Here is a 10761-nt window from a genome sequence, read left to right on the forward strand (position 1 = left end):
GGGAGGGAGGGAGGGAGGAGGGAAAAGAGAAAAAGGAAGCGGCAATGGTGCCCTGGCGGCCGGCCGGGCTGGCGTCCCCTGGGTTGAGCCCCCTCCGCCCGGCCTGGCATTCCCACCTGGGCAGCACTGACCTTGGCGGGCCCTGGGGCGGGCAGTGCGGGGCTGCGGGCCGATGGCCTCCCCTCCCGCGCCCCCGCAGAGTCTCCGGAGCAGGACTTGCAGCGCAGGCTGGTCCTAGCAGGGCGCAGGGCCGGAGGTCGAGCGGGTCTGGACACTTTTAGGCCGGGGAGGGAGGGACGGAGGGGCCCCTCGCCCCCTCCCCGCCCCTCGCCCCTCCCCTCCTCAGCCCTCTCTCCCTCCCTGCCCCTCCCCTCCCGGCCCTCCCCTGCCGGCCGCTCACCCCGGCTGGACTGGTCCCGCAGGGAAGTGGGCAGCGCCAGTGGAAGGCGGCGGCGCAGAGCGCGCAGCGCAGCACCTCGGAGCCGTCCCCGCACACGCCGCACCGCGCCGGCGTCCAGCCCTGCAGCAGGGCCGCCGGGTGGGCGGCCTAGAACGGAGCTGGGGGTCACCCTGTACACTCCGCACCCAGCCAGGGGACCCCTGCAGGGCCGTCCCCTGACACTGGCGATGAGTTCACCTCAACCTTAGGCCTGACACCCTCTGGGCTGGTCCTGGTCCTCACCCACACCCTGGGGGAGTGACCTGCTCCCCACACCCCACCCCTGCCACCGGCCCACCCCAGCCCCACCCACCTCAGGGGCTCCCCCCATTGCTCGGCCTCTGGATCCCCCTCTCAGCCCGTTATCCCTGGCCTGCGTCTCCCCAGCTTCCCAGGAGGGCCCCCCACTGTCCCGATCAGCTCCCCTCTGGTCTCCTGGTCCTTCCCGGGTCTCGGCCCCCACCGGCCCCCCTCACACACCTGCTGGCTCTCCAGCCCAACCCTGGGCGGGGGCAGGGCAGGAGGCTCCTGTGCAGCGAGGAGGGGCGCCAAAGGCGTGGCGGGCAAGGGGTGGGTGGGTGAGGGGGGGATCTGGGCCGGCTGTGGGCTCCCCTGGAAGGCTGCTCCACACCTTCTCTGCTTGCCTTAGCCCTGGGGGACCTGAAACCCAGAAGTCAGCACTCAGAGCGCCCGCTGGCCCTCCCCCGCTGGCCCTCCCCTGCGGGCCCTCCCCCGCTGGAACCTCCCCCGCTGGACCTCCCCCGCTGGACCTCCCCCGCTGGACCTCCCCTGCGGGCCCTCCCCTGCGGGCCCTCCCCCGCTGGACCTCCCCCGCTGGACCTCCCCCGCTGGACCTCCCCTGCTGGCCCTCCCCGCTGGACCTCCCCCGCTGGACCTCCCCCGCTGGACCTCCCCCGCGGGCCCTCCCCCGCTGGCCCTCCCCTGCGGGCCCTCCCCCGCTGGCCCTCCCCCGCGGGACCTCCCCCGCTGGCCCTCCCCCCGCTGGCCTCCCCCGCTGGACCTCCCCCACTGGACCTCCCCCGCGGGGCCTCCAGGGGCTTCACCACCATGGCTAGCGGGGCTGGAGTGCTGCCATGCAGACAGCCAGGGCTCCACGTGCTCCTGTGTAACATGGGGGCCGTGGCCTTGGGGCCTGGCAGAGCAGACACTGGGGGCAGAGCAGGGGTGGGGCGCGACCCCCCCCTCCCGCCCTCCCGTGCCGGCCAAGCCAGCCGAGGCTCCATGGGGGCTGGAGTGGTCAGGCTGGGCACCCGCCCTGGTCCACACCAGACCCACCGGATGTGGACGTGGGACGGGGGGGGGGCCAGCAGTGGGGCCTACCGGGGTGTCTGTACAGGGCTCTGGCGGTCTGAGCTCTGGCGCCGGGGGCAGGCTGTGCGGGGCTCCACCTTGGAGGCAGCAGGAGCACCTCCAGGGACCGCTGGAGGCCGCAGGGCAAGGCAGAGACGGAGCACCGTCAGGGCCTGAGAGCCCCGCATCACCCAGGCCTTCCACAGAAGGGAAACCGAGGCCCGGGCGGGGGAGGTGGGCAGAGCCACAGGGCGGCCATCAGGGGCGCTCCCGCCAGCGGCCAGTGTCCCAAATGTCCTCTGAGGAGCTCCGCCACCCCCTGGGCTGGGCCCCTCCGAGGCGCCGCGCCCCCCCCGCCCCGGCCCGCACCCACGTGGGCCCAGAGCCTCCGGGGGTCCAGCGTCGCCGGCCGGCTCACCTGGGGACCCCGCGCAGCGGCGGGGACAGGCAGGCCAGGTGGAAGGCGCGGGGGACAGCCGTCGCAGCAGATGAGCTCCCCGCCGTCGCGGCACACCGCACACTCGTCCTCGTTCTTCTGAGCGGGGCGGGCGGGAGGGGCTCATGCAGACCCTGGGCAGCGCCAGCCCGGACCCGCTGCCAGTCCCCCGGCCCCTGCCCGCCACCCCCCCGGCCCCTGCCCGCCACCTCCAGGTTCCAGTCGGGAGGAAGCACCCCCCTCGGCAACAGGCCGAAGGGCCCAGCGCCCGGGTTGGCCTTGGCTGCCGCTGCCCCCCCCCCTGCCAGGGCTTCGCCCTCCGGGCCTCGCCCTGTGTGGGCCTCTCCCCTGCGCCGGATGCAGGGGGCAGGGTGCCAGGGCACACCATGTCCAGCGTCCACCTCCTGAGAGACGACACCGAGCCCCGGGGCGGACGCAACGTCCCCAAGGAGCCTCGGGCTCAGCCCACTCGCCCGCCCACACGCACCCCCACCTTGTCTTCCAGGTCCGAGGTCCTCACTTCCCTTACTTACTTGAAACCTTCCAGTTGTGCTATCAGAAAACAAACCATGGCCAGAAGAGGAGGAGGAAGGATGGGGGAGGGGAAGGGGAGACGAGAAGGAAGAGGAGGAGGAAGGATGGGGGGATGGGAGGGGGAGGGGAGGAGGGAGGGGAAGGGGAGATGAGGAGGAAGGATGGGGGGACGGGAGGGGGAGGGGAAGGGGAGATGAGGAAGAGGAGGAGGAAGGATGGGGGATGGGAGGGGGAGGGGAAGGGGAGATGAGGAAGAGGAGGAGGAAGGATGGGGGATGGGAGGGGGAGGGGAAGGGGAGATGAGGAAGAGGAGGAGGAGGAAGGATGGGGGATGGGAGGGGGAGGGGAAGGGGAGATGAGGAGGAAGAGGAGGAGGAAGGATGGGGGACGGGAGGGGGAGGGGAAGGGGAGATGAGGAAGAGGAGGAGGAAGGATGGGGGATGGGAGGGGGAGGGGAAGGGGAGATGAGGAGGAAGAGGAGGAGGAAGGATGGGGGACGGGAGGGGGAGGGGAAGGGGAGATGAGGAAGAGGAGGAGGAAGGATGGGGGATGGGAGGGGGAGGGGAAGGGGAGATGAGGAGGAAGAGGAGGAGGAAGGATGGGGGATGGGAGGGGGAGGGGAAGGGGAGATGAGGAGGAGAGGAGGAGGAAGGATGGGGGATGGGAGGGGGAGGGGAAGGGGAGATGAGGAAGAGGAGGAGGAAGGATGGGGGATGGGAGGGGGAGGGGAAGGGGAGATGAGGAAGAGGAGGAGGAGGAAGGATGGGGGAGGGGAGGGGGAGGGGAAGGGGAGATGAGGAGGAAGAGGAGGAGGAAGGATGGGGGATGGGAGGGGGAGGGGAAGGGGAGATGAGGAGGAAGAGGAGGAGGAAGGATGGGGGAGGGGAGGGGGAGGGGAAGGGGAGATGAGGAGGAGAGGAGGAGGAAGGATGGGGGATGGGAGGGGGAGGGGAAGGGGAGATGAGGAAGAGGAGGAGGAAGGATGGGGATGGGAGGGGGAGGGGAAGGGGAGATGAGGAAGAGGAGGAGGAGGAAGGAGTGGGGGATGGGAGGGGGAGGGGAAGGGGAGATGAGGAGGAAGAGGAGGAAGGATGGGGGATGGGAGGGGGAGGGAAGGGGAGATGAGGAAGAGGAGGAGGAAGGATGGGGGACGGGAGGGGGAGGGGAAGGGGAGATGAGGAGGAAGAGGAGGAAGGATGGGGATGGGAGGGGGAGGGGAAGGGGAGATGAGGAAGAGGAGGAGGAAGGATGGGGGCCGGGAGGGGGAGGGGAAGGGGAGATGAGGAGGAAGAGGAGGAGGAAGGATGGGGGAGGGGAGGGGGGAGGGGAAGGGAGATGAGGAGGAGGAAGGATGGGGGGATGGGAGGGGGGAGGGGAAGGGGAGATGAGGAGGAGGAGGAAGGATGGGGGATGGGAGGGGGAGGGGGAAGGGGGAGATGAGGAGGAGGAGGAGAAGGATGGGGGATGGGAGGGGGAGGGGAAGGGGAGATGAGGAAGAGGAGGAGGAAGGATGGGGGGACGGGAGGGGGAGGGGAAGGGGAGATGAGGAGGAGGAGGAGGAAGGATGGGGGATGGGAGGGGGAGGGAAGGGGAGATGAGGAAGAGGAGGAGGGCAGGTGGAGGAAGAGGAGTCCACGGGCGGAGCCCAGGGCTCTGTGCTCCCGGTGCCTAAGTGCGGGGACCAGGGGCAGCGGCCACATGAAGGCCCGAGAGGGCGGTGGGGCAGGGCGGGCTTCTGTGTGAGCCGGCGCTACCTGGTGAAGATGGGGCTCGCTGGGCGGGGCTGAGAGCGCAGTGCCCCTGCCCTGCTGGTCTCCTCTCTGCTCGCCTCCACCCTGCGAGGGAGGAGGAGCCTGCTGGAGGGGGCTGGGCGGCGGCCCCCGTGCGCGGGGACAGGTGACTGGTGCTTCTGGCCGCACACCCCCCCCCTGCGGGCTGCCAGGGAAGGGCACAGACCCCCGCACCACGGGCAGTGCTTACGGGGGCAGTGCCCTGGGCACCCTTGGCTCGGACTGGGGGCTTCAGGCCGCTGCCCCCACGAGCCTTGTTCCTCGCATGGCTGCCGGGATCTTCACACTTGCTGGGGGTGTAGAACTCTCCTCCCAGCTGGATACACTTCTTGGAGCCCCCTGGGAAGATCACGCAGGTCCTCGGGCCCTGCCTTCCACAGGTCCCACCAGAACCTATGACAGGACCCCGCCTAGAGATGGGGCTCTGCAGATGGGTTGGTGACAGTGGCGTCACACGGGGCAGATGGCCGGTGGAGGCCTGAAGAGCTGCAGCCGGTGACCCAGCAGCACCCATCCACACAGGGAGGGGACTCCACGCAGCACCCATCCACACAGGGGGGGCTCCACGCAGCACCCATCCACGTGGAGGGGGGACGCCACGCAGCACCCATCCACACAGAGGGGGACTCCACGCAGCACCCATCCACACAGAGGGGGACTCCACGCAGCACCCATCCACACAGAGGGGGGGGACTCCACGCAGCACCCATCACACAGAGGGGGGGACTCACGCAGCACCCATCCACACAGAGGGGGACTCCACGCAGCACCCATCCACACGGGGGGGGGGACTCCACGCAGCACCCATCCACACAGAGGGGGACTCCACGCAGCACCCATCCACACGGGGGGGGGGGGACTCCACGCAGCACCCATCCACACAGAGGGGGACTCCACGCAGCACCCATCCACACGGGGGGGGGACTCCACGCAGCACCCATCCACACAGAGGGGGACTCCACGCAGCACCCATCCACACAGAGGGGGACTCCACGCAGCACCCATCCACACAGAGGGGGACTCAGCGCAGCACCCATCCACACAGAGGGGGACTCCACGCAGCACCCATCCACACAGGGGGGGGACTCCACGCAGCACCCATCCACACAGGGGGGGACTCCACGCAGCACCCATCCACACAGGGGGGGACTCCACGCAGCACCCATCCACACAGGGGGGGGACTCCACGCAGCACCCATCCACACAGGGGGGGACTCCACGCAGCACCCATCCACACAGGGGGGGGACTCCACGCAGCACCCATCCACACAGGGGGGGACTCCACGCAGCACCCATCCACACAGGGGGGGACTCCACGCAGGCACCCATCCACACAGGGGGGGACTCACGCAGCACCCATCCACACAGGGGGGGACTCCACGCAGCACCCATCCACACAGGGGGGGGACTCCACGCAGCACCCATCCACACAGGGGGGGGACTCCACGCAGCACCCATCCACACGGAGGGGGACTCCACGCAGCACCCATCCACACAGGGGGGGGACGTCACGCAGCACCCATCCACACAGAGGGGGACTCCACGCAGCACCCATCCACACAGAGGGGGGGGGACTCCACGCAGCACCCATCCACACAGAGGGGGGGACTCCACGCTAGCACCCATCCACACAGAGGGGGACTCCACGCAGCACCCATCCACACAGAGGGGGACTCCACGCAGCACCCATCCACACGGGGGGGGACTCCACGCAGCACCCATCCACACGGGGGGGGGACTCCACGCAGCACCCATCCACACGGGGGGACTCCCCGCAGGGGGGGGACTCCACGCAGCACCCATCCACACGGGGGGGGACTCCACGCAGCACCCATCCACACGGGGGGGGACTCCACGCAGCACCCCCATCCACACGGGGGGGGACTCCACGCAGCACCCATCCACACGGGGGGGGACTCCACGCAGCACCCATCCACACGGGGGGGGACTCCACGCAGCACCCATCCACACGGAGGGGGAACTCCACGCAGCACCCATCCACACAGGGGGGGACTCTACGCAGCACCCATCCACACAGAGGGGGGCTCCACGCAGCACCCACCCACACGGGGGGGGACTCCACGCAGCACCCATCCACACGGGGGGGGACTCCACGCAGCACCCATCCACACAGAGGGGGACTCCACGCAGCACCCATCCACACAGGGGGTGACTCTATGCAGCACCCATCCACACGGGGGGGGACTCCACGCAGCACGGATCCACACAGAGGGGGGACTCCATGCAGCACCCATCCACACAGAGGGGGACTCCACGCAGCACCCATCCACACAGAGGGGGGGATGTCACGCAGCACCCATCCACACAGAGGGGGGACTCCATGCAGCACCCACCCCACACGGAGGGGGGGGACTCCACGCAGCACCCATCCACACAGAAGGGGGCTCCACGCAGCACCCACCCACACGGAGGGGGGGGACTCCACGCAGCACCCATCCACACAGGGGGGGGACTCCACGCAGCACCCATCCACACAGAGGGGGGGGGGACTCCACGCAGCACCCACCCACACAGAGGGGGGGGACGTCACGCTGGGGGGGGCAGGAACTGCTGGCCTGTAGAAGGCCCCCCTCAGGGGAGGGGCCCGTCTGCAAGCCGAGCAAGGGCAGCAGAGGCTGCAGCTGAAGTCCCCCTCCTCCCTCCCCCTTTCCCTCTCTCCCTCTCCCCCTCCCCACACTCCTACCTGACTCGAACACCTGCTGGATGAGGATCCCCTCCACGGCCCCACGGGCTCCCGAGACGTCCCCCGAGGACATGGCCACCGCTCTCTGGACTGAAGTGGACATGGTGTGGATGCCTGAGGAGGGGAGTCCCCGGGTGACAGCTGTCCGGCGGACAGGGAGGCAGGGAGGCAGCTGCAAGCCCAGCCTGGGCCAGAGTCCCCTCTTCCTTGGGATGGGGCGGGCTGTGGAGCCCAGATCACCATGCACGGCCACCTCAGGCAAGTGCAGAGCCAGCCTGCAAACATGTGCATGCATACACATGCGTGTGCTCATCTGCAGGCCGCACACACGTGCGGGTGTGCTGGTGTGCGTGCAGCGCCCGCAGAGCGGAGCTCCGTGACATCGCAGGCCTTGCTCGGTGGTGCACAGTTCCCGCGCCGACTCAGGCCCGGCTGTGGGGTCAGGTGCCAGGCAGGACGGGGCAGACCAGAACGGCACAGACTTCATCCAGTAAGGCTCAGGATGGTCCGCACAGACTCTGAGCCTGGGCGGGCCCTGAGGTGTGGACGGAGGTGGGGAGGTCCCGCAGGGGCCGGGGAGTGGCTGATGAGAGTCCTGCTTTAATCTCTTCGTGTCTTTCATCTCATCTCTTCAGTTGAGGCTGAAGCGGGCCTCGTTCTCGGGACAGGCCCCCGTCCCTCCCCCCCCCCCCCGTCACCCATACTCACCAGACCCCAGACGCTGCGGCTCCAAGTTTCCCTCTGGCTTCTTGGGGGGCTTGGCTTTTGGCTGGGAACCTGAAAGAAGAGCCAGAGGCAGCCTGCCGGCCTCTCCTGCGGAGCCTCTCCCGCCGGCCTCTCCTGCTGGATTCTCCCACCAGCCTCTCCTGCTGGATTCTCCCACCAGCCTCTCCTGCTGGATTCTCCCGCCGGCCTCTCCTGCAGAGACTCTCCCACCAGCCTCTCCTGCAGAGACTCTCCCACCAGCCTCTCCTGCTGGATTCTCCCACCGGCCTCTCCTGCGGAGCCTCTCCCACCAGCCTCTCCTGCTGGATTCTCCCGCCGGCCTCTCCTGCGGAGCCTCTCCCGCCGGCCTCTCCTGCAGAGACTCTCCCACCAGCCTCTCCTGCTGGATTCTCCCGCCGGCCTCTCCTGCGGAGCCTCTCCCGCCGGCCTCTCCTGCTGGATTCTCCCGCCGGCCTCTCCTGCTGGATTCTCCCGCCGGCCTCTCCTGCGGAGCCTCTCCCACCAGCCTCTCCTGCAGAGACTCTCCCACCAGCCTCTCCTGCTGGATTCTCCCGCCGGCCTCTCCTGCGGAGCCTCTCCCACCAGCCTCTCCTGCTGGATTCTCCTGCCGGCCTCTCCTGCGGAGCCTCTCCCGCCGGCCTCTCCTGCAGAGACTCTCCCACCAGCCTCTCCTGCTGGATTCTCCCGCCGGCCTCTCCTGCGGAGCCTCTCCCACCGGCCTCTCCCACCAGCCTCTCCTGCCGAACCTCTCCTGCTGGATTCTCCCACCAGCCTTTCCCGCTCAGCCTCTCCCAGCCGGGGAGGAACTGGGGGGGGCCCATGAGGGAGGGGTGGGGACTCCTTGACTCTGGGCACTGTTCCCCTCCTTTGTCAGAGAGATACAGAAGCCGCCTGCCTGCCTTGCCCAGGAAAGCTCTGCCCTCAGGGTAGAAGGGCCCAAGAAATGGCCAGCCTGCCAGGTGTGTGGGTCTAGGACTGAGGGGCCCCTCCAGCGGGGAATGCAGCAGGGAGACCCTGGGGCTGTGGGGGCAGAGCTGCCCCAGGGACTGGCTCCTCCCCTCTCCCCTCCCCGTACCTGGGCTGGAGGTGCCCCTTGGGGTGGGGGCTGCGGGCGAGACGGCTCGCGGCTCCTCCGGGACCTTCCTCTTGGTGGGGGGTCGGGGAGGCAAGGCTGAGGCCTTGGGGCTGGCGGCGGGGGGCTTCCGGCCCCTCCTGGGCTGGCTGAGGTCCACATCTGCAGCTCGTAGAGAGGAGCCGTGTCTGTTCTCAGGCCCTCCCCTCAGAACCCTGGAACCAGCACCGTGGGGGGCCTCTGCCCTCGGCCTGGGAGAGTCTGAGGCATGGGTCACCAGACCCCGCCCCCACCTTTCCTCTCGCACCACGGGCTCCAACACCCCCAGCCCCAGGGGTCCCATGGCTGGGTCCCAGGAGGGTCACCTCTGGGAAAGCTGTCCAGGATAGGTTGCAGCCGGCTATAGCGCTCTAGGTTGAAGTCCTTGAAGAGAACCTTCCAGAAGTCGAGGACAACCCCTCCGTCCTGGGTCAGGAGCCAGGACAGAAGGGCGTGGAAGGCCTGAGGGCAGCCCTCCTTCTCCTGCAGGCGAAGGGTCTCCTGCAGCAACAGGGTCCTTGTGGCTCCCCGACCACACCCCTGCCACCCCTCAGGCCCCAGACCTGGGGCTGCAGAGACCCAGCCTCCCCCCCTCCTCAGGCCCCAGGCCCAGGGCTGCCCCCCCCCATGCCCAGGGCTGCGGAGACCCAGCACCCCCCCCTGCCCTCCTCAGGCCCAGGGCTGCAGAGACCCAGCCCCCCCCACCCCCGCCCACTTCAGGCCCCAGGCCCGGGGGCTGTGGAGACCCAGCCCCCCTCCCTGCCCTCCTCAGGCCCCAGGCCCGGGGCTGTCCCCCCCTTCCCTCCTTAGGCCCCAGGTCCGGGACTGTGGAGACCCAGCCCCGCCCCCCCCTGTGCCCTCCTGGGCTCATGGCATGGCATGCCAGGGTATCAAGCTGAGCGAGCAGGAGACGTGCCTAGAACCTGGCCCAGGGTGTCCCCTGGAGACCTGGGCTGGGCAGTGGGCTCATCTGGAACTTTCTTCAGGAACAGGTCCCTGGCTCTGGATGGAGGAGCGGAGCCCTGGGAGAGCCAGGCACCTGCAGCTCGCTCTGGGGCCCATCCTCTGCCGTGGGGCGGGGGGGTGGGGGCGCACCTGGAACTTGTCCTCGGGAACCACACCGTGGTCAGCCAGTGCGTGCAGCAGCGGGAAGGCGCTGTCCACAGCCACGGCGATCTCGGTGCGGTGCAGCCGCAGAAGGTGGCGCAGGGCATCCCCAACACCTCTGGCCTCGCCAGCCATTGACGGGAGGTCAGGCCCCGCGGGCCTCCGTGCCCCACGGGCCTCCCAGTCCTGGCCTGCCACAGTCGAGGGATCTCACGGCCCTGCGGGGTGTCTGGCAGCGTCTCGGGGTGCGACGGGCCTTGTGGGGTGTCTGGTGGCAGTCTCGAGGTGTCAAGGGCCCTGTGGGGTGTCTGGCGGCAGTCACAGGTCTCACGGCCCTGCGGGGTGTCTGGCGGCGTCTCAGGGTGTCATAGGCCGTGCGGGGTGTCTGGCAACGCAGCGTCTCGGGGTGTCACGGGCCTCGTGGGGTGTCTGCTGCAGTCTTGGGGTGTCACGGCCCTGTGGGGTGTCTGAAGGCAGTCTTGGGGTGTCACAGGCCTTGCAGGGTATCTCGCAGCAGTCTCAGGGTGTCACTGGCCCTGCACAGTGTCTGGCGGCAGTCTCAGGGTCCCACGGGTCTCGTGGGGTGTCTGGCAGCAGTCTGGG

General features: G+C 69.5%; 1 protein-coding gene across 1 annotated transcript; it reads right to left on the reverse strand.

Moving 5' to 3' along the window:
- Nucleotides 1-131: 131 nt before the first annotated feature.
- Nucleotides 132-10293, reverse strand: Aire (autoimmune regulator; the record flags this gene model as incomplete). Its single annotated transcript, XM_042673528.1, is given in 13 exon segments — nt 132-234; nt 401-429; nt 431-520; nt 1781-1880; nt 2169-2221; nt 2223-2285; nt 4475-4555; nt 4701-4849; nt 7215-7328; nt 7923-7991; nt 9016-9174; nt 9378-9552; nt 10147-10293. Coding segments are annotated over 13 exon segments (1332 nt in total), but the record flags the coding sequence as incomplete, so codon positions are not given.
- Nucleotides 10294-10761: the final 468 nt, after the last annotated feature.

The sequence above is a fragment of the Dipodomys spectabilis genome, unplaced genomic scaffold, assembly GCF_019054845.1.
Source record: "Dipodomys spectabilis isolate Male_0828 unplaced genomic scaffold, ASM1905484v1 ptg000915l, whole genome shotgun sequence".
Taxonomy (NCBI): domain Eukaryota; kingdom Metazoa; phylum Chordata; class Mammalia; order Rodentia; family Heteromyidae; genus Dipodomys; species Dipodomys spectabilis.